The sequence below is a fragment of the Antrostomus carolinensis genome, unplaced genomic scaffold (assembly GCF_000700745.2).
Source record: "Antrostomus carolinensis isolate BGI_N321 unplaced genomic scaffold, ASM70074v2 scaffold15409, whole genome shotgun sequence".
Lineage (NCBI taxonomy): Eukaryota > Metazoa > Chordata > Aves > Caprimulgiformes > Caprimulgidae > Antrostomus > Antrostomus carolinensis.
This window is the reverse complement of record NW_010337985.1, coordinates 15,591-38,728: the sequence shown is the minus strand read 5'-3', so window position 1 is coordinate 38,728 and position 23,138 is coordinate 15,591. Positions and strand designations below refer to the sequence as shown.

The window sequence follows — 23,138 nt, the reverse complement described above, 5'->3', positions numbered from 1 at the left end:
GAGAAATGGAGCAGCAATATGGATGGTGAAGAAAAGCCTAAATACAGTATAGTTCAAAGGAATCCCCTTGTAAATCTAATACTATCTGAGGGATTATAGGAAGATGCCTAGAAGGAAGGATGATACCAGAAGTGTCATATAAGCTATTTGTGAACAGTGAACATAGTATATTTGTGCTCATCTGCGCTGTTCTCAGTTTCAGCAGCTCATATGGCTGGCAGCATATTTTGTGAGACTTATCAACCGCGGTTTAAAAAAAAATAAATCCATAAAATGCACCCAACAACAACACTGTTTACTGAAAGAACAGCAGGAATGTTCCTGGTTTTTAGGGACATAAAATTATGAGACTCAGAAGGCTCTTTAACACAGAGTGCAAGAGGAGCAGAATGGACAAGAATTATGAGATTTTCTGACAGTGGTACACAAGCCAAAAGTCAGGAATTTATTTTGGAGGAGGAGGACTTGTATAGAGGAAAGGATTTGGGCAAATTATCTTGCAAAACTGAACCAAGGCTGACACTCGCCATAGGTCAAAGGCTATAAATTTATTTTATTCCCTAAATTAAGAACTATGTTATAGTCCACTTAAATCCCTACTAGTCTAACACTGTTATTAAATATCCCTGGAGAGATCAGTTCATTTATATTTCTGAGGAATATTTGACATTTGTGTATTTGTAGTGTAATCAGGAATAAATCTTATAATCCCTAAAACATATTTTTGTAACTATTCCAACTGTTACTCAAATGAGATGAAATTTCCAGTGATAAAAGGACTACAGGCATTAGGCTGCCTCAGAGCATGCAGGACTATTCAGTCTGCAAATGACAGTAACAGGAGTTACTTTATGAAGACAGGAGAGAGAAAATATAATTTGAAAAAAGTGTTTGTTTAACAAGTAATTTTCATGGGACCACTACTTTCTGATGAGAGGTGAATGAACAATGTGCTATGGGAGAGAGAGAGCATCCGCGTCTCTGGTTCCTACTGAAATAGGAAAGCAACTGCAACACAGAATTACGTTGTAAGCACAATCCTTTGTAAGTACAAGTTCTTACAGATCACTCAATACATAACCTTAGTAACTTCTCAAAAAGAACTAGTTTATTTCAGAAGCCTAACTGAAAAAAACATTTAAGGAGAGGAAACAAGGGCTAGTTATTCATCTTGGAACTGTCTATTTTTCACACTTTCCTGACCTTTTGAAGAATAAGATTCATACCGGAGAAAATTATTCATGGCATAAGCATTGCTAGAAATGGCCTTTGAATAAATTCACTAATGATTGCCATTCTTATGTAATCACGGGGACAGGGCTTACATATGGGTCTACACATCTGAATAAATGGATGGTTAGATGGATCTATAATTTGATGGTAATTTTATTTAGGAAAGGAAAGAAATTAGGCTATATATTGCACCATACCAACTATGCTTAATTTTCACAGATTCTTAGAATCCAATATTCAACTCATTTCATAATTGATAACTTTTGTCAATTTGTATTCATCTAAGTATATCTTGATTATAAAATATAGTCTTTCCATTATATTTCCATGGGTGTGCATACATATGTATACACACACAAAACTGTGGATTCTGTGAAATACATGTAATTGTTCACCTTTAACTTGCTGATTGTGAAAACACTTCTTTAAAATAACCCAAATAAAGCAAATTTATACCTTGAGACATAAATCCACCAAATTATCAGTAATTTTACTTACTATTTACAAAATGCGCATATGTGTACATATAAATTTTACTAAATGTAACAAAAAGAATCTTCAGAAGTATCAGAACTTGTTCACATTAACTAGAAGCACTAACAGTACTGTAACACTTACATTACAATAATAGCTAGAATTTTCTTTTTCACAAGTTTTTGATCGGCCACCACTATATTTTTTTACATGGATCTTGATCTTTTTATGTCAAACCATTTTGCAGCTTGTTTGCTGGTCCCTAGTCTACTGATGTACATGACTGCAGTGAATGCGTGAAGTAAATCACAGAGCCCCTGTGTGCCTGAATTTCTTGCTGTTACCGCTTCTGTTGCTCAGAACTTAACTGCAAAATGGGTTGACTCTTTGAGCAGAGGTATTACAACGTTGCTCTGATGCAATAACTGAGCATTATAACATCATCAATTTTTTGAATAAATTATAGAATACAACAGTGTTTATAATTACGGGGAAAAACCATAACAATCTGAAGTGTATATTCAGAACATTTTCATTACTGAGTGTTTATATTACTGCTAGTTTAATTAATATCTACTTGGGAATAACAACTTTCAAAAGCTTCAGTAAATCAGTGAATCAACGGGAAGTTATTGGTGTTTGGTTTTTGACTAATGAAAATTATTACTGCCCAGATAAAGGGAAAATATATTTATAAATTCTGCATTCTGTAATTCTACTCTTGTGTAGACTTCTTGCTCTAACTTACCACTTTATGAATCACAGATTACTAGTTAAATTATTATTATAGCTGATTATTCAGGATGCCTTTACATTATTTTTTTTTTTTTAAAGAGGGGGAAAGATTCAATGATATCAGAAGACAGCATCAAAACAGACAAACATAGTTAAATCACTGAACTTCCTAACAAATGCTACAGGGATTTTTACAAGATTTTGCAATATAATTTTTAATTGTAAATTGTAAAAATTAATTTGTAAATTGTCATATAATTTTGCAACATTTTGCAATATGTAGACTTTTACATAGGTTCAAAAATGCCATTGGATAAATTAATGAGCAAAATAATAAGTACCATAGCTGTCAAACACAAGGCTAGAACATCTGACTTGGAGTGGAGTGACTGCAAGATCCATAGCCTCATCCTCCAAATCAATCACACTGAAGTTCAGAGATGGAGGGTATTTACCTTCTATTCTAAAGCCAAACTCTAGAGATCAATCTCATTCAACTAGGAGGCATGAACTCCAATATCCTAGTTGAATTAAATACGTGTTACTATATCAAGACATACACTTCAATTTTTTTCTCCCTTAAAGCTAAGCAACACCTAAAAATGATAATAAACAAAACAAAAAAGCTCTACCACAATGTGCCAGAAAAAGTACTTATTTTCAATACAAAGTCAGAATTTCAGTTACATACACTTATTTTGCTCATATAACGTTAGCCTATTAAGTAGATGCAGTATGAGGAAGAGATGTGCGTGGGAAGGAGAGGGGGAGGATTGGGTTATTTAATTCTATTCGTTCCATGAGTGGAATTCCCATTGACAGTTGTGGGAACAAGTAAGATACGGCCCATGGCATTCCATCTTAGCAATCAATTAATATTGCAGTCATAGTAACTAATAATCTGATCTTCTTGTCACTGTACTGTATTTTTTGCCAAGAATAATTTTTTAAAATTCAAGTAACGATAATTTCTAGCTCTTTTCATTTAATCAGAATTTTAAATATAGCAATGGACTACTCAGAAGTATATTTCTTTTCCCTTAGGAACATATCAGATGTACTACGGAGGAGAAGAAAGAAAAGAAAATTAAAAAAAAAAAAAATTAGATAATGGGTATGGGAGGAAAAAAAATCCATCAGTGCTGATCAGTCATGCTGCCAGAGACGGTGAAAGATTTCCAGAGGAGGGACTGAGAAGGAGGTATTAGCTCTTTACCATTTAGTGAATTAATCAAGCTAATGATCAACTCCTTAAGAGTGAATTCATCAAAATTCTATTCTAGGTCTAGAATGCAGAAGGCAAAAAATTTATAGTCCAAATAGCCAATTCACATTTTTATCAATTATTTGTGTTCTAGTGTCTCACTACCTCCTGAATGAGCATAAATCAATAAATTAAATCAATATCTACATCCTCTATAGTCCATTACAATTTCCACTAACATCCACTGAAATATACTCTTGAATCCCACTGAGGATAAACAAATTGCAAAAAAGATTGAGGTGCATTTTTAGTACATAAAGGCCTTTCTAAAGGAAATAATGAATTTACCAAGTTGTATTCTTAAAATTTAGCACATTGTCAGAAGAATTGTCCTCATATTAAGAACTACCATTTAATTACAATAAATGGTAAAGACTCTGGATAAAATACAGTTACTACAACATCAGATAAGTAATGGAGTAAAGACCGTTGTTACTGGAAAGATTCACTTGTTCATATATATTGCCTGTTCAGAAATACAGACATACATACCAAAGGCCATCAACAATCTTAAGATTCAGGTCAGAATATTAATGATTTTTAAAATATCATTTTTCAGGACTACAGCTGTGAGCTAATGCATTTTCTGTTTTTTAAATTCAATTGCTTTAATGCAGTATTCTGGAAGCTCTATAGGGCAGAGACTATCTCAGGGCATGACTCATAAATAAATTAAGAGCAATAACTTTGAGACAGAAAAATTCAATTACTTCAGAAAAGGGATGCAGGCTATTTATTGAATATCCTAACTGAACTGAAGAGTTTTAGCCAGAACATAACAGATTTGCAGTGATTTTAAGTGTATTTGTTTATATAACTTTGATGCTGTTGTAAACTTCCCTCTCAGAAAAAGCCTTTGGCTTAGTACAAAAAGATTTTAAAGGCTTATTTTAAGCTTTTATAAGGGTGGAATATACTGAATTAATCTCAACACAATAAGCATTTTCTCAATAGCAGGTTTTACAGAAGTATCATTTGCAGATTCCCTTAATGGATGAACTGAATTCTTTTCTCCAAATGGTACATTTGTTGCTGACAAAGCAACTTAAGGAAAGTACATTTAACTATGGCTTAGTGATGGAGGACAGCAATACACACTCATAGCAAATTTGACTCAATATTGAAGATTAAGATTTAACTTCAAGCTTAAATAATTGCCAATTCCAATCTCTCCTCAACTAAATTAGCTCAGAAAGGAATCATACAGACCATTTTTTTCATCTGGCAAATAATTACCAAATAGTGCATCCCATTCCACTTGTTTTATCCTTGTATCATTAGGCAGATTACTTTCTTTAATATTTGCAGATTTTTTAAAAAAAGTCAATTTTGGGGAGAAATATTGTCTAAATCCTTCAAAATAAATTACATAATTGACTGAATGCCCCATTGTTCTGTGAATTAAGCACTTAGCTACCTTCATTTATAAATGAACAAATTAATCTGTCTTTTCAGGCAGAGATATTGGGAATATATACTTTAAAAAATTTTAAGAAATACCTACATCTCAACCCTTGCACCTGCGAAGAGATTTGCCAGTGTGACTATCTCTGCTGGTTACCCTGAGCAGATAACAGTGTCTGAATTAGCACAATTTCTTCTATAACCAGAACCTTACAGTCAGTAAAACTACATGATACACAGACAGCTGGATGTTGTCTGCTACATGCTGGGTGGGAACAGAATGCCAATGGTCCTGTAATGTCAAGCAACTCCTGCTGTGAGATGCTCAGCAGCAGCTAATGTAGCGCTAGCTTAGAGCCTTGCAACACTGGTACTAAAATATGGGTTGTAAAAATGAAATTACACAAGAAACATAAAAGATGGAGCCTTCACTGACTTTTGTTCTCATTTAAAATACAGAGAAGCTGCTAAACCTGTACTGATGGCTAGATGAGAGTGAAAGAATACAGAAGGGTATCAAGTAAGTATCCCAGTTAATTATTTTTTGATATATTAATTACTAGTCTCAGATGGAGCAGCTGGCATGGAATCAGGTTCTGTTGCAGTAGTGAAAAACTTGAAAGCACTAGGGAACAGCCTTCTCCAGCTCACAAACTGGCATACTAAAAGTTGCCCAAGAACAGACTATGCTGACCATTCCTCACCTTGGGATCTCCTGGAAATGTGAGAATTCCATTTAGTTGCTGGGCTGTTGCTAAGCTCCATTCATACTTCCACAACACACAGCTCTGTGAGCACCAGCACCTAGTCAAGTATTTGCTCTTTTCTTCTTCCTTAAATTCCACAAAACAATACACACACGCGTATTCCTATCACAAATACTTCTGTGATGCAATTTAAGGGTCACGTGGATGTTTAGTGAGAGGAAATGATGAAACTCTTTCTCTTTCAAGTGACATGATCACAGTTTAAACTACTTCTTTTTTGAGGATTTTGAGGTCCACCATTTGAGGATATATTTGTCCCTGCTTTAAGTCCAGAAACCACAGAAATGGTTGGTTCATTACTGGAGTAGTGCACTGGAAACAGAATATGGTCCAAGGTGTTTATTACAACTGCAGTCACAAAGTTTGGGTATAATAACCTTCTTTCTAGCTAACATTATACATATTAGAATGTATACTTTTTTTAAAATAAGAAACTTTTCTCAAGAAAGACTGTTTACCTTTATAATATCATTGAAATACCTTCCCTATTTCCAGAGCTCGCATGCAAACATATATTACTATAACACCATTCATCCTTAATGAGATTTCCTTCAGCTTCATGAATGTAGCAATAACCTATATTTGCTATTTTGTCCTGTTGAATAAAAGATGCTCAAAGCAATTGTCAGCTATATACAACGTTTCTACTTCATACATTACTGAAACACGGTCTCTTCTAAGCCAAAAGTTCTCAAGAGGTTAAAGCTTTTTAAAAGGGCCTAATACAGCCTAAACCAAACTGAAAACCATGTATGGAATTGAAATTGCACAGATAAATACCCCCCTGAAATCAAGTATATTTTCTAAAATATTAAGGTATTTTAAAAATGTAGTAAGACCCTAATTGGCATAAAATATTCTGATTTTATCCATAACAACTTAAAGATGTTCTCCATAAGAAATTTAATTTTTTTGTTTTATTTTGCTTTGGAATACATATTTTTTTAAATCTTGTAATATTCATCTAGATTTTATTTGACTTATTTTCTTCTCAGTTAACATGAATAACGAGCTGTGTTTACAAGGAACGGAAGAGCTGTCATGACTGAATCATCAGGCTGTATATATTTCCTGTTTGACTCTAAATATCCTTCTTCCACTACCTTGAGCCAAGTGGCAGGTATTAATGGAGAAAATTCTGCAAGATTTGTCAGAATTATTTATAATACCTATTGAGTAAGTTTGAACTTCTTCCACAGAGGAGATCTGCTGAGAAGTTGGAACTGTGAGAGTTTCACTGATTATTTTCAGCTGACAGTGAACCTCCACTTCAGCTGCCAAAGCACTAGATGTCTTTCAAGGAAGTGTTTAGTGCAGCTTATAATTATTCAGCACTGAGAGATGCAGCAATCCTAAAGAGGGCTTGTTAAACAAGCTGCTTAATTGACATGGGGCCACAGATAATTAAGCTCATAGGAAAGCAGCACTTGCATATGTTTATGTCTGATTTCTCTGTGCTTTCCAACTTCCCATCAGCTCAGAATATGAGATATGGCATATTGACAGTCATTGCCCCACACCAATTTTTCATACTTTTGGAAGGTTATCCCTATTGCTTGTCCATGTTTTTAAGGAGTATATACTCATAACTCCATAAATAAAATCTGTTGTGTTATTTCTCTGCTTTTTCCCCAACCCAAGTGCATATAGAGAGCATGTATGGAAATGAGTATGTGTACACAGTTTTAAAAAATGGTATCTCATTCTCAGACAAAAGGCTATAGTGTAAAGCAACACAGGAGCAGGCAAAAGGAAAGAGGACCTGAGAAAAATTATTCATACTCTGATAAAGAGTTTGAATTCTACTGACCATTTCCAGCTGATTGTTGCACTATTCAAGGTGCTGTCAGCTTACACATTTGCATGTACTTCTATGTGCACACACAACTTTCTAGAAAGATACAGGCTTTCCAATCAACTCAAATGAAGTAACATTATAGAGAGAAAAAATGGGTATCTCCTACTGTAAGAAAGGGGAACTGATCACTGAAAAAAGCTCAGTCTGATAAACAGAAAAGTGGTTTTGCTACAGTAATGTCTGAGATTTAATTTTTAAGTAGCACAAATGGTTCCCCAGATTTGTGAAACAGGCCAGGCTCTTCCTTGATCCTTGGCTACATTATTGAACATGCTCTGTGAGACACTTCATACTTGAATCTCTTTATTGACTTTAGTTTTGATTTTTCTTTTTGGTTTTTTCATCTCTTTGCCTGTGAAGAACTGCAGAAGTTCCTTTTGCAATAGGTGTGGGACCATTGGCAGGATCATTTTACTATGCTGTTTAATAGCATATATGTCATAATGGAAAGATGAGTTAGAAGGACATTCCTAACAACTTGCTGTTAGTTGCTATTCCTAATCTTACTGCAGAGATATTTAAAAGGGCTTTCTCTCATTTGATATTGAAGTCTGTCTCCCAGTAAGGTGGGAAAGAAGACCATAGATAGGATTCAGTTTTAGGTGGCTGACTGAAGCTGAGCTCTTCTCTGCTTGGATAGGTAAGCAACGGGTCAGTAAACTCATCAGGACAAAATCCAGGGCTCAAGCATGGGCTTAAAATAGGAAGCATGGGTTATTTTCATGTGAGTTGCAGAAACTCTGTATTGAAACTTTCATCCTAAGTCTGCAACACTTTGTAGCTTGTAGGCATCATTAAATTTTCTGTCTTTTAAGACAAACCTCGGGAACTATTATATCCTGTAAAGCGTGCAACGTCCTGCTGAGACTTAGTTAATGAAAGTAATCTGTACTCAGATGGGTTTTTTGCTGCTTTACTCAATGTATTAATTGTTATTTCTCTATACTACAGCAATTACTTTTATCCATACAGCAATTCATATGTAAGAAACTTATTGAAGTCATTTGAATATTGCGATGTATAAAAGTGCATGTTCAGGCTCAGTGGGAATGGGCCATTCTGCTTATGATCTAAACTATTATTTCTAATCTACTAATGAGTTCAGTTAATTCAGTTCCAGACTCCCAACAGCAGTAGCTCCGTAAAGGACAAAGAACCTATATTCTTTGGTGGGAAAGAGGACAAATGTAACCACACAAGCTAATCCCAGCCTCCACTGCCTTTTGACTCAACCATACACTGCTTCTATTCCTTAAGGACTGGCTTCCCAGAAGCTGGAGACATCTTCTTTGTGTGCTTATATTTAAATGTTTTATTGCAGATTTAGACTACAGAATCATGGTCATGCTATTTAAAATGTGATTATCCTTGCAGTTTGGCAGGCAAAAGAGTTTACCATGAAACTACTGGTGGAGACTATAGTTTGTCTCTGCCACACAATAAATATCTTAATTTACAAATAGTTTTTAATGGAGAAGTGTCAAAATTTAAAACAGTAGCATACGTAATATTTTCCAACTAAGAAGTGGAGGCTTAACACAAAAACCACCAAGTTCAAAAAATGTATCACTCTGAGTCTGAATTCCATGGAGACTGCATTAGTCCAAAGAAGAGAAATTAAAACCAAAATCAAATACTATAAATCAAAATGAAGAATATGGGGTATAACACACAAACCACTAAAAATAAGATAATAAAAGTTGAAAAGTAGGTTTCATTAAAATAATTTCATTTCTAACTACTACTTACAGCATAAGTAACATGGGCAAGAAAATTTGTTTTATATGTGTCTGCATATGTATGTTTCAGAAATATAGCTATAGGTATGGAAAGATATATATAAACCATATGCTTACTGTATATTTATAAAAGGAATGCTACTTTGGTAGGTTTACAAACTATGAGGTTGCTTTGGAGAAATATTCAATAAATTAGAGTAAATCACTAGTAGAGTGAAAAATCAGATTATTCTGCAAAATATTAGATGTAGTAAACAAATAACATTAAACGTTGTGCATAGAGCTAGGGAAGAGCAAAAGCTTTATCCTTCCATATACTAAATTAGAATTTTTGAAAATAAATAGTCAGCATTATTAGGTCATAATGTCCCTAGGATTAAGAAAATAGCCTGAGAACTATGAAAATCTTCCAAACTATTATAAAATTATACATGTTTCTTTTCACTTGAGCAGGTTAGTAATCCTCATGTCAAGTCCTATGAGGGAAATTAGCTTATTTAGAGATTTGTTTATAGCAAAAATAATGCATCTGTTGCTGCCAAAGCCTATGTATCTTCAGGTCCACCAGTTCTCTCCCTGTATGAATTGTTTGTTACTTGATGCTCCCACACAGAGCCAAAAAGACCAGATTCCTCATTGTAACGATAGTATTGATTTTCACAGAGGCCCCCCTGAGTGGAAACTAAGTAAACTTCACATTATTTTCATTTTCCTTGTGCTACTGCTCAGAAAGAACTATGACTATACCCATTTAATCACAGTGATTGGGAGGTGTATGGAAGTGGTTCATGTCCTTGTCCCCTATGCAGCTTTAACACAGCTCCCGTGCTTATTACTGTAAAAGATATGCTTAAACTCTGACGCGGTATCCCATAATACAGGGGAGAGAGGATTGTGATCTTCCAAAGCTTCCTGAGCATGTGAGATATGCTCACAAGATTTACATTTAGAACTATTGCTGGAAAATGGAATTCTATGGCCTCTATTGTTGTAATATGAACCCAAAGAGAAGTTTGCTGATAATTCCTTTTATCTGTCTCCCTAAGAAGCCGTATCAATTTAACTACAAATATGACTAAACTAATGTAAATCCCCAAATCAACCCTTGATTCAATGTAAAAGAAGTTTGATTAACCTAAGTCAGTCAGCAAAACTGACACAAATATATCCACAGTGGCATATTAACTACCAGTATTTGAAAATACTTAATTTAAATTCATTCAGTTTTCCCACAAAGCCCAGGTCCCTTGGAAGTCACACAAGATGGTTTGCCCAAGTCTGCTCAATTAAGCTTAATTTAACTGAATCTGTAAAGATCTTCATAACATGTAAGCACTCTTGAAGGCACTAAGATCCCTAATGCTTTTTGAGTGGTGTATTTAACTTCAGATCACTAGCAACATTTCTGAAAGTGTCCATAAGAACTGTATTGTGGCTGAGAGGTTACTAAGGTCATCTTTTTACAGAATTGGATGTGCACATGCTCTAAGAGCAGGACATCAGTATAGGTGATCCTGACAATCAAGTCTGTAATATAATCTCTGAAAAATGGACCATTGGTAGCAGTTTCATTTGCTATTGTTTCCATTCTTCTGCTCCAAATAGGTAGGCTTTCTACTGCCCAATACTAGATGCTCTAAATTCCCAACTGATAAGGTTTGGTGTGTGAATCACACACACCAAAGGAAATGAAACAGAAAAAATCAGAGCAGTATTTTAAGCACATATCAAATACGCAGATTTGCAAGGATGGGAAGGGGGGAGACAGAGAGAGAGGGTTAGGTCCATGAAGTAATCAGTATGATGGCAGACTTCTTAAACATAGTATGGAATCCATACTAGACATATGCTGCATGCTCCAGCAGTATGGAAGAAGTTTGGGCAAATATCATTACAAGATCATTCTGCTTAGAAAAAAACTTGAAGAGGCCAGTACATTGAAACAAAAAATGAAGTTAGCTATTTAATTTCAGTATAGTACATATCTTAAAATTCTTTCAAGAAGCCAAATACTTAGAACTTGAATTTAATTGAAGTCAACCCATATAAAAAGATGATTGCCAGTAATACTGCCAGCAACAATAACCATAAACAAAGCATCAAACATTATAAAATAAATCACAGTTTTTCATGAATTTATGTATTTACAGGCCAGATTAAAATATTCTGACTCATTTCCGTGAGCACTTAATTCCAAAACAGCTAATTTTTTTCAGTGATACAGTCCTCATCATGATTAGCAAGCAGTATGTGGCCCGTGGGGGAAAGAAACTCCATCCCTCACAAAATTCTTATGACTTTATGCTGTGGACATTTGACAAGTGAGGGAGACGAGAACTATACAAACTCTCCAGACGGTTACATCTGACCTTTGGAATCTTACTTGCTTTAACCTTGTCACTAAAAGACCTAAGAGCTGCTTCTGATGTGCAGAGACCTTCAGTCCACATCAGTTACAATTGCACACAAAGACCAAATTCCTAAAATGTGATTCCTAATATCCTTTCCTTTTTTTCTTCTCTCAAACTTACCTTGTTTCATCAATATAAACTGCTTCCAGCACAGACGCTGCATATTCAATATTCTTTTTTAAATCCACCACATTAATGTCACCCTTCTCCAGCTGCTTTACCAAGCATCTTAATCTGTGGGGGGAAAAAAAAGAATTAAAAAAATCAGTGCATTGCTTATATCAAATTTTAGTCACTGCATTTTCTGTTTGAAATACTGGAAAGAATGCAATAGCCAATGTAGAGAAAAGAGACCATCACTATATTTCTTGTATTTTTTTTTTTTAAATCCAGTTTAAAACACATACAATATGTCACAAAACAACAAGTGTATGTTTTTACAGCTTGCTAATTTGTAAGATCTCTTAAGAGAAGACATATACATTTCAGTAAGTCAGAGAGGACTCAGTAACTACCATCAGAGCTATTTTATATTAATTTCTAGCATTACTATTATGTCTCAGTCTCTAAATTTGTTTAAATAATAAATAAAATTTTGCAAGTTGTCTCACTATAATTTCTCTGTGCTTAGAAAGTTGATTATAATTTTCTAATATCCACTATACACTGATTTTGCTTCATTTAAATGTCTTTAATTTTTATTTAAGCCTCCAGTATGTTTTTGCTGCAGAATTTGTACTTATTAGCATGAGATAAAGTGTAGCTCCATTGCTTCTGTGTTGACAGACAATTCATCCCTATACCAGACAAAAGGTGGTGTCTATGGCATTAGAAAAATCCAAATATTTTCCCAAGTGTGCTTTTACTTTTAGTTTGGAGAACATTCTTTTACATTACAAACATGGATACGCCCAAAGGGGATTCTGTAATGCATCAACTCATGCCTCTGTAGCAATGCACTTATACAGATTATGCACTTGAAAAGATTTTTCCTAAATTCTCTGAAGAGAACACTTCTGACACTGCTCAACTTAACCATACAGAGTAGCTATAGTACTGGAGTGAAATGAAAATCTTATTTGTAACTGTGTAGAGCTGTGACTAAATGGGTGCTTAAAGAAGTATGAATATTTTCTTGCTTTCTGTGCTATATCCCTGCATTGAAACAGTCTACAATCTTGTATCATGTGAGATAAAGATTTCTGTAACTAAAGAAACATCATTATTTTAACATAATCTTCATAAAATAACCTTTTTTATGTGTACGAAAAGTGAAAAACTTGTGTGAAACAAGCATTTAGTTAAAAAGTGGATTGAAACTGAGTAAACACTAAGTTCACTTTACTTTCAGAAAAAAATAGTATTTATGGTGTGACAGGGCATATATAAATTTATATATAATATGTTACATAATAATAATTTATATATACTACATATTATTTTTATTGGGCATATACATTATTTGATTTGGCCTAATTAAAATCATAGAATCATACAATGGTTTGGGTTGGAAGGGACCTTAAAGATCATCGAATTCTAAGCCCCCTGCCATGGGCAGGGACACCTTCCACTAGACCAGGTTGCTCAAAGCCTCATCCAACCTGGCCTTAAACACTTCCAGGGAGGGGGCATCCACAGCTTCCTTGGGCAACCTTTTCCGGTGCCTCACCACCCTCACAGGAAAGAATTTCTTTCTAATATCTAATCTAAATCTACCTTCTTTCAGTATGAATAGAAAAAAATGCAGTGCTACTCAAAACAAATCCCTTACAAACTTGGAAATTACTGTTCCATCATAAAACCATTTTGATGTTTTTTCTTTATATTTATTTGGACCTAAGTATAATTATTTCCAAGCCTGCAAGGATAATTTTAGCAAATGGAGTTTTAAAACCAGCCTCCTCAGTTCTCCGAAGTCTTGATTCAATTCAAACTAGCATAGACTATAACACAAACAAGGCTCTTAGCAACCACATTTACTTGGTCTTTTACACAGTGCATTGCATATCAATGGAATGGAAAAGTTAGTGTTAAAAATTTCCTCAGAGAAGTGAAGTGTGTGGATGAAATACTGAGGGAGTGCATCTCCTACACAGAAATAACCTTACACATGGAGAGGCAGTTCCAGTACATGACTCCTTCGACTTCAGAGGCACCTACAGACTGAAGAAGCTAATTCACAAATAGACACTCACCTTGCAGTACCCAACACACTCATTTTAACTCCTCTGGGATGTCTGCTCCTCAGTAATCCACACAAACACACATCTTGAGCAACAATGCCAAAGTACCCAGGTGAGACTGGTAGCACCATTGCCACTACTTGCCAATAGCCGTAGGGCAGTTCTACCACTTGCACTGTTCCTCCTGTGTTTGATTGAGCATGTCTCTGAATCACACTTTCCAAAGTGAAAGCATAAATTAATTTAAAACTGCAACGCCTTACAGCAGGGGTGCAGGTTATGATAGAACAATAATAGCTGAAAATGGCTTCAAATCCTATGATTTCCAGTGCTTCTACATTTTCTCATGGCATAGATGAGATGACAGATACGTGGAATCATTTTCACACTTGCAGAAGGAAAGGAGTGCCTGGGGGAGCCTTTAAGTCACAATGATCTTGCAGTATCTCACTGCATAGGTGGCAGTCAACAAATGTAACTTGCCCTGTAGTTATAATTCATATTCTAGGAGGAATACAGAATACAATAACAGACTGGGCAATTTGGAAAAGCTGTTCAGGAAAAGCAAAAGTGATTCTGAAGATGTTACAGAATCATAAAAGGACAAAATCCGTATAATTCAGTGATGATCAGTGACCCTGTCATCTCATGTATCCATGCTTTGTGGAGATGTCCTCAAGAGTGCCTGTAACTGTGCAGATCTATCTCAGAACAACAGGATAATTTTAGCGAGAAGGTACCTGCACTTGATCCAAGCTCTTGCTCAAATCGGGAACAACCTCAAAGTTAGGAATAAATTCAAAATTAGATCAAATTTCTCAGAGGCATTTCCACACAAGTTTTGAACGCGTGGAGATTTCACAAACTCTCTGGGCAATCATTTTCAATGTTTAACTAGCCTCATGGTGGATTATTTTTCCCCAATGCCTAGCTGAAATGTCCCTTGTGGCAACTTGTGCTCAGTGGCCCCTGGTCTTTGCTGTGAACTTCCAAGAAAAATCTGGCTTTATGTTCAGTACAACTTCCCAATAGGAAGCTGGACACAGCAATAAAATCCCTCCATACTGTTGCTGATCAGGCACTTGTTATGTGATAATCATGAGGTCTACCCCAACGCAGTAAAATTCAGTGGGTTATAACAGTATGTGAATGGTATGTATATACTCAACATATTATGCATTAAAGTAAAATAGCCACAGAATTTAAGAGCTGATATTTCAGTAATGAAATTAACATTTTAGTAAAGAATAAATATGTCCATTTATAAGACAAACTAACAAGTGTTAAAATACTCATGGCCCACCATTCAAAAAGCAAACTGCAGAAAGGACAAGGAAAAGTAGCAAAAAATAATTATTACTTCAGCTGTATTGGGCAGGATTTTTGTTTATATTTGTTTTCTTTTAGTTAAGTGTGATAAATAGAAAACAAACATGAGAAATACCATTAGAAAACCTGAAATTCTACTTAAAATTGGAACTAACTGTATTATCCTGCCTGTGAACTGTGCTACTAAGAAATAACAGATAGCAACAAGAAAAAACTGGAGGGGCTCTTTTGTGAAATAGAAAAATTAACTGTTTGAATTGTTTTAAGGTGCAAAGAAAATTTATGCAGAGTTAATATGACACAACATGAAAGAAAGAAATTTACAGAGAAAAAGAAACAGATTATTTCTCTCAAGACAACTGAAAGCTGCATTTTTAAACTAGCATCCCCAGTTTATAAGGTAGAAAGAGACATCTGCAATTAATAAAGGGAGTGGGTGGAGAACCATCTTCTGTCATATTGGGTAAACACCATGAACAGTGCTGTGGTATTAAACACTTCTATTGGCAATTCAAATGTGTTCTGCTTCTACCTATCTTTAACAGTGCGGTCTGTGAGGTTACCAGGACTAGTGTTTCCCCAGTTGTCACCTCCCTGCGCAGCTGATGCCTATGTCCAACTGTAGGCAATAAGCTTTGAGGCCTACCTAGCAATACAAGCAAACCAGGAGAAAACACAGATTTTACTAGGAGCTGAAGTAGTATATTCTTGATTAACAATATCAATACCACAACACAATTGTTTCCTCCTTCCCCATTAAAATTCTCCTATACTTGAATTAAAGTTTTGATAAATCTACCGTAACTTTCAGGGGTTGTACCAAATTAGCTGAGGATAGATTTTAGGTTATTTCAGAATTATATGACAGTTTCAGTAACTACAGGGAAAAAAAGAAGGCAAGGGATCAGTGATTAAGAGACTTTATGCAATATCATCATAAGAAAATGTTTTCTGATGAAGAAAATATGTTTAGAAATACTGAATAATTGTCCTAAACACAGATTAAAAAGGTAACAAAGAAAAGAGCCAGGGGTAGGATTACTTAAGAAGGGAGACCGCAAGGTAGAGGGGCAGACGAGTTGGGCAATTTCAATTTCAGATTTTAAAGACTGCCTTCTCCTTCCCAAGGAAAAATCAATTACCAGTGATTGTTGCGAATAAATGAGAGGCAAAGGTTGAGCTTAACAGTCTTCAAGAACCAGAAGAGGAAAATTCAGCCTGAAGTTAACTTCAGAACCTGAGAAAAGCACTCTGTCTGCTTTCCCAAAGACTGCATTTATCTGCCATCTGAATCTCCCAACCATCAAGCACTGCAAAGAAACAGCTTTCTAACTTACACACCTGGACTTCACTTAAAACTATTTTGGAAACTTTGTACAAAAGAAGCTAGCTTTTGCCACAGATACTATTAAAGAAGTGAAATAAACTGTAAAAAATAAACTGTCAACTAATCCTGCTTCCTATGATATTTTTAAATTCATGTAAATCTCTGTTGAAGATGGGCAAGAACACAAGGGTAATTTTTTGGAAATAATAAACATATGCTAATTACAGAGAAATACTACTCATTAATATTCAATAATAAAAATTCTAGTTTTAAAATTATCTGTGTTGGTTAAGTCAACTTCAATAAATCATTATATTCCCATGAACTAGTTAAGAAAAGCCTAGCTGTGTGCCGAATGTATTAATTCCTCTAAAAGATTATGAGCTAATACTAACGTGTTAAAAAGGTTAAGGACAGAAAAAAAAAAAAAAATTCTGTAAACAACTGTTTCATGTTTTAATATTGAATAAGAACATCAAGTGGATAACTGTAACCTTTATTATATAAGTGATTTGACCCTCTACAAGAACATTACAAACTAAGAATGGGTTGATATATAATGTGAGATTAAAAGTAAAGAGGAGGAGAGCAACCAGATTCTGACAATATGGTTAGTTACAGTTTAAACACCACTAGCTTTTAAAAAAAATTGAGGAAGTGGGAAATTTTCCTCTAAAACTATTTAGAATTGAAACTGGGAACTAGTTTTGCAACCTGTAGAGATTCCTGTAATAATCAGTTGAATAATTTTCACAACCTGTAGAAGCATTGCTCACCCAGTAGTTCCTCAGCTTTCAAAGGCAGAAGTTACATCCTCACTCAAAGTGCACTCTGAAAAAGGGTCAATATCCAACAATTCCAAATCACTAACAATGGCAAGTTCAGATCATCTATTTAAAACAGCCCAATCCCAAAATCCAAGTTGTTTCACACACCTACTCATTTGAGATTCAGGAAAATACTTTAATTAAGAGAAATCCAAGTTGGGAATAGTAAAACTTCATCTTGGAAAAGTCACAACAAATAAATATATCATTATTTCACTTGAATTCTAAAATTCCCTACATAAATTGCCCAAATTCCAATTATTTTTATGTAAATAGGTATCATCTGAATTTTACACTTTTCTATTAAGAACATGCATTTATAAAATAAATCTTTATCTAAGTACACCATTCCCTCCAATATATACTTTAAAATAATGTAGATAAGAAATAAAAACCAGATTGTAATAATAAAAATCAACTACGCACAAAGTTCACGCTCACTTTTTCAAGTAAAAAATTATACAGATTACTAGAAATCTTTTATTATGACAAAGGATATAATTCTTTTTTGTGTGTTTTCTGCAAGATGAAAGAAAAATACTGACCATGAAAAAGGAAAATCCCAGATACAGTTGTAATATTTGTAATACACAGCTATAAAAGACTAGACTTGATAATATAAACAGATGAGAGATACTGAAGAAATACCCATAATATGGTAATAAAGATTCAGGAGTGATCTCTTTGGGTAGCCACTCCTGTTCCCCTGCTCCTACTTGCAGTTACAAAGTGGCCATCTAACATGGCTTCAAAATGGCTAACTTTTACTTCAAGTTTTTTATATTATGGCAGGGAAAAACATGCTGATACAGGGACATTTTGCCAGTCAAGGTAAGGCCGGCATATCAATGGAGATCAAGGATTAGAACTGACAGCTCTTGACTCAGACCTTGATGTGCATTTCAGTTCTTTGAAATCATAAAAGAAGCAGTTTCAAATGCAGTTACCTAATATTTCTTCTAATTAGAGGTGCTGTCCCTCAATAAATTCTGATACTGAGAAATACAAGAAAGATATATCACATTTTCAGTCACGCAAATGTGTTTTATAAAATTACTTCTAAGTCTCTGCTGTGTCTGAGCACATGCAGAGGAAGTCTTGTGGTTGCTAAGGGTTTCACGAATCACATTCATTTTATGTTTATTTTAAGCATATGAGTGGTACACACTGATCTGTAATTATGATTCAGTGATTAGAAAATAAATATTGAATATGCTGGTAATTCAGACAACATTTTGATATACCAGAACTTCAATCCCATACTGCAGAATTAAAATAGAAGTCGTGCACCTATATAGCACACATCAAAATTTACACTTTCTTCATGATAAAACTCTGTATTTTCATGATGATAGAATTGTCTTGGCTGTTTAAATATTGATTATGTTTATGCAAGATGAAATGGTTTTCCTTCAGGCATGCATTCTCTATTAGGCTTCAATTAATTTTATCTGAGTTTTCCTATTTATTTCCCTATTTTCCTAATAAATTTATTATTTAGCACTCCAATACTGTATAAATATTATCCTTTGGGTCTCATTTAGCAACAGGTTCAAGTATGTTTAAAGGCTTAATCAAAATTTAGTCAAAATTCCTAAGTTTTCTTTAGCACCTAGCTGAAATCACAGAAAGCAGTGGAGTCTTACACAGTTTACACCTGAAACCATAAACTGATTCAAGCTCTCTAAAGGATTTTTTAGTTTTTGCATAATTCTCAGCAAACCTGATCAAACAAATTGTGAGTGCCTGAGAAGCCTTAGTGTCTTAACCTCAGTAACACTAAAGGTCTGCCTGTTGCAGGTCTGTAACCTTTCACCACCATCTCCACCATCACTACCTGTTGCTCTGGAGAGACACCGCAGAGGAGGAGGCTCATCTGGGATCCTGTTTCTGCTGCTCTTCTCCACTGTCTCTCTCACCTCCCCTGGTTACTCATCCTTCCCTGAAAGTAGCATTCTCCCTCACAGTAATGTATGACATCAGCACAACTTCTCACATGTATGAATTTATCTCACCTTCTTTTGTGCACACTCAAAACCTATTTCAGCCAAGCTTTAAGTGTCTTTCAAACTTTCTCTTGCTTCTGCTAATGAACCATCATCAGTGCTAATGTGATTCCTCTCTTCAGTTGCTTCCAGGTTGTAGCACAATGAAAAAATCCTCAAACTTCAAATTACTTACTACGTACACACATTCAGGTGTTTTATCTGCCTTCTGTGAGATCCAACAAGTAACCAACTAGTCTTTCCTTACCCTAAACTCTACAACTGTTTCTATTGCCTCAATGTCCATTTCCATTATCCGATATTCCCATTTCACAATCAGCCCACGAAATCAAAGACAAATAATGCACAATCTATAGGACCGATTTGTAAATTGCAAATCATCCTTCCAGTGGCTTTTGCTGAATATTTTTTTTTTCTGAAGACTGGTATTTGATCTATAAGGCTCCCCTGAATTGTATATATATTATACAGAGTGCTAGCTAAAGCTGTTTCATCCTGAAGTTGCCAAATACTCGAACAGTCTGTACATCGCAAAGTCTTCATCATAATTTAGCTAAATTCACTATCAACAACAAGCTGGGAAATCAAATGTAAACTCGTCACCTGCCAAAAACCTTGCTTGAAGATGATGGAAGACTTTCAGTATGTTTTTGGTTGTTTTGTTTTTTTTCTGGAGCTAATGTGATAAACACACAGAAAAGGCACATAGCCCTTATTCCCCATATATGTTTAAAAAGATTTATTTTTCCTATAGAGAACAGCTTTGAGCACAGTCATTGAAGAAGCTGCTAAAAGGCCTAAGTTAAGCCTCTAAATCTTCCAAAGCAGTCCCCTCAATTTTATTTTTTTTTTTAATATTCCATGGTAGAAGAAGGATATTTCTAAATTGTTCACCTCATACTCACATGTGAGTGTTGGCTCTATGTTCCAGCAAGAAACTTGTATCCAAACCTCTGTGCCACTGGAAATTATCAGAAGAGCACAGGTTTGGTGTATCACACTGTCTGTGCTGCAGAGGAAGTCTCTTAGCCCTACCTCACAGCTCCAAATCATCACAACATCTCCCATACTTGTAAGAAAGATCATGATCTACTTCTGCCCTAGGGACAGTCACAGTCATGGGAGATGTTTGCTGTTTTAAATGTTCCTGCTAGAATGCATTTCTCCAGAAGATAGTATTATGCCACAGTCCCTCTCCCCTTCACATTAATATGATTGTGATGTACTAAATGTTTGATCTCATCACACAACCAAGCAAAAGGAATCTCTCTTGTCAGCAACTACATAAATTTAATGGTCTGAAAATGTTTGTCTTCTCCCTCTCATGTTTCCTCTGCTGCTTAGTACTACTACAAACCACATTTTGCTCTAGCTACTTTTGAAACTTATAGATGAGATAGTATCTTCCCATGTGGTGGTGGTATCTTATCAATTTATCAACTATCACAGAATGATAAATGTTTGGAAATGGATCTCTCACTATTCTCTCTTTTATTCTGTCTCTCCTCTCATTCATCCTGAAATCATTGGTATATTCATCCTAAAACAACTTGCTGAATATCTCCTTCAGTCCTTGGGACCAGAAAATCAGGGTTAAAGAATGTTGATACTCATCCTTTGAATACAGCATGCAAAGATGTAAAAAGCCCTTTTAGAAACATTAAGAACAAACTATCATATAAAAAGTTAACTGATGTTCTTTCATTTAAGACTGCATTAACTAGAACTGGTAACTTTGTACTGAAAATATTTTCTATACAGCTAAGAAAATACGTTGCTGTCATTATGAAGGCTTTTGAAAGCCTTTCTGGTGCAATTTCTCAATTTTTTAAGGACAGAAGATTGGCAAGTGTTCAGCACTAAAAACAACATCATTGCCCAATGATCAAAGAATTTTCATCTATGACACCACGAGTATCCTTTCCTCTACTTGATAAAGTCACATATGAGCAAACAACCCTGGAAATATCCTTCATTAATACTACATTAATGACACTTTGTGCTGTGATTTCTCTGTGGGATGAAACTACATTAAATACTACATATTCTGTCTATAATTAACATTTTTATTTCCCCAAAATATAAATTAGAACTAGGATAGAATTTCCTTGCTGCATACCACAGGTCAACATATATAAATGTGGCCAAACCTTTACAGCTAACACTTCTGGCAACTTCTAAATTTGTTTCATTATTAGTTACAATTCTTTTGAGACATCAAGCTGTAGAATGTGGGTCCTGGTAAGTAATCTGGGTCCTCTGTGCTTATTTACAAATGATTTTATATTTATTTCTGACCTGTTGACTTCCATGGGCAGAGCACAAAATATAGTACTGTTTGGTTGCTTAGTATGCCATCTCCTACTCCATTTCTCTCAATACACATACAACTTATAACAGATGTTATATTAAGTCAACAGAGGTTACAGAAGGACCTACATAAAAACATATTACAGAAGAAAATTTTTTTGAAATGGCAGTCCCTTATATTCAATCTAAGAACACGGTCAGATGTGCCCCAGCTGGTGCTCCAGCTATCTCTCTGTGCCCCATTCCATCCCCTTTTTTCTAGAAATGATTGCCCCCCTCGCCTTGCCCCCCTCTCCCCCCCATATCTGACAGCACAAGTGCACATGTAACAATATGTGTTCAACCTGATACTGACAAAACAATCTGATTCACCTTCAAGATATTTTACAGTAGGGGGATTTCTACTAAACTCTTTCCACAGATTAGGGGTGAGGTATATGTGCAGTTATGCTATTAGATGAATCAGGGTAGTAGGTTCAGTTGGCCTAACAGGTCAACATAACAACCAAGATAATCTTACCTCAGTTCAATCTCTAACTTGTCATTTGGTTTAGAAGTCCTACTTTCCTACTTATAATTAAATTTAAACACTTGAAGTATCAGAATATAGAAGTTACACTTCTAATATATAATCCCACCTTCCAGATGGGATGACAGAGATGATTTATCTTGAATTTTGTTTTTAAAGTGCATCATGGGTTCTGAAGAGCAAAGTATAGATCTCTATTTGTTGGGATAAAATTGTGAAATGTAAAAAATACAAATATTTGCATTATGAACTATAACAGACTACTGAATAAAATATTAAAATAATTTAAGAGTTACATTAGTCTGCCTAAAATGTTGTAGAAGAAATACCACCACCATAATTCAGATGTCTGTCTTACTGAATAATTAGCAGCTTCAATAAATCTATTTTCACAAAAAGAATTTTTCATTCAAAAGACAGAGCAAGACAGAAATGCTTTAGCACAACAGCTGTAGTAATTACAGTACAATTTTGCTGTGAAATCATTACCATCTCAGTGGTTCTGAAGAAAGGGTATAGTACATGTAATGTATATGACAATGTAAAAATACGAATAGGGCTTTTATTTATAATTGCAATACTGCAATTAAAATGAAGAAAAAAGAAAAAATTATGAGATGCTAGAACCCATCACTCTATGTTATGTGTGAAACTGAATTCTGGCATTTGGAATTGTTAAAAATAAATGTTCTGAAGAACTGACGAATCAAAGTACTTCGAAGTACATCTTGGTAATGAGAAG

At 34.9% G+C, this 23,138-nt stretch overlaps 1 protein-coding gene across 1 annotated transcript in view; it reads right to left on the bottom strand.

The window, feature by feature from the left end:
- The window catches only part of LOC104518431 (calcium/calmodulin-dependent 3',5'-cyclic nucleotide phosphodiesterase 1A), a gene marked incomplete at its 3' end in the record, with an annotated part of 40,670 nt that extends 26,806 nt beyond the window's left edge, over positions 1-13,864 (bottom strand). Inside the window, exons 1-2 of the mRNA XM_029086839.1 lie at positions 13,842-13,864; positions 12,006-12,119 (exon numbers count right to left, since the gene is read on the bottom strand). Coding sequence (XP_028942672.1) covers positions 12,006-12,119; positions 13,842-13,861 — 134 coding nt within the window. The remainder of the gene's footprint in view (positions 1-12,005; positions 12,120-13,841) is intronic.
- Positions 13,865-23,138: the final 9,274 nt, after the last annotated feature.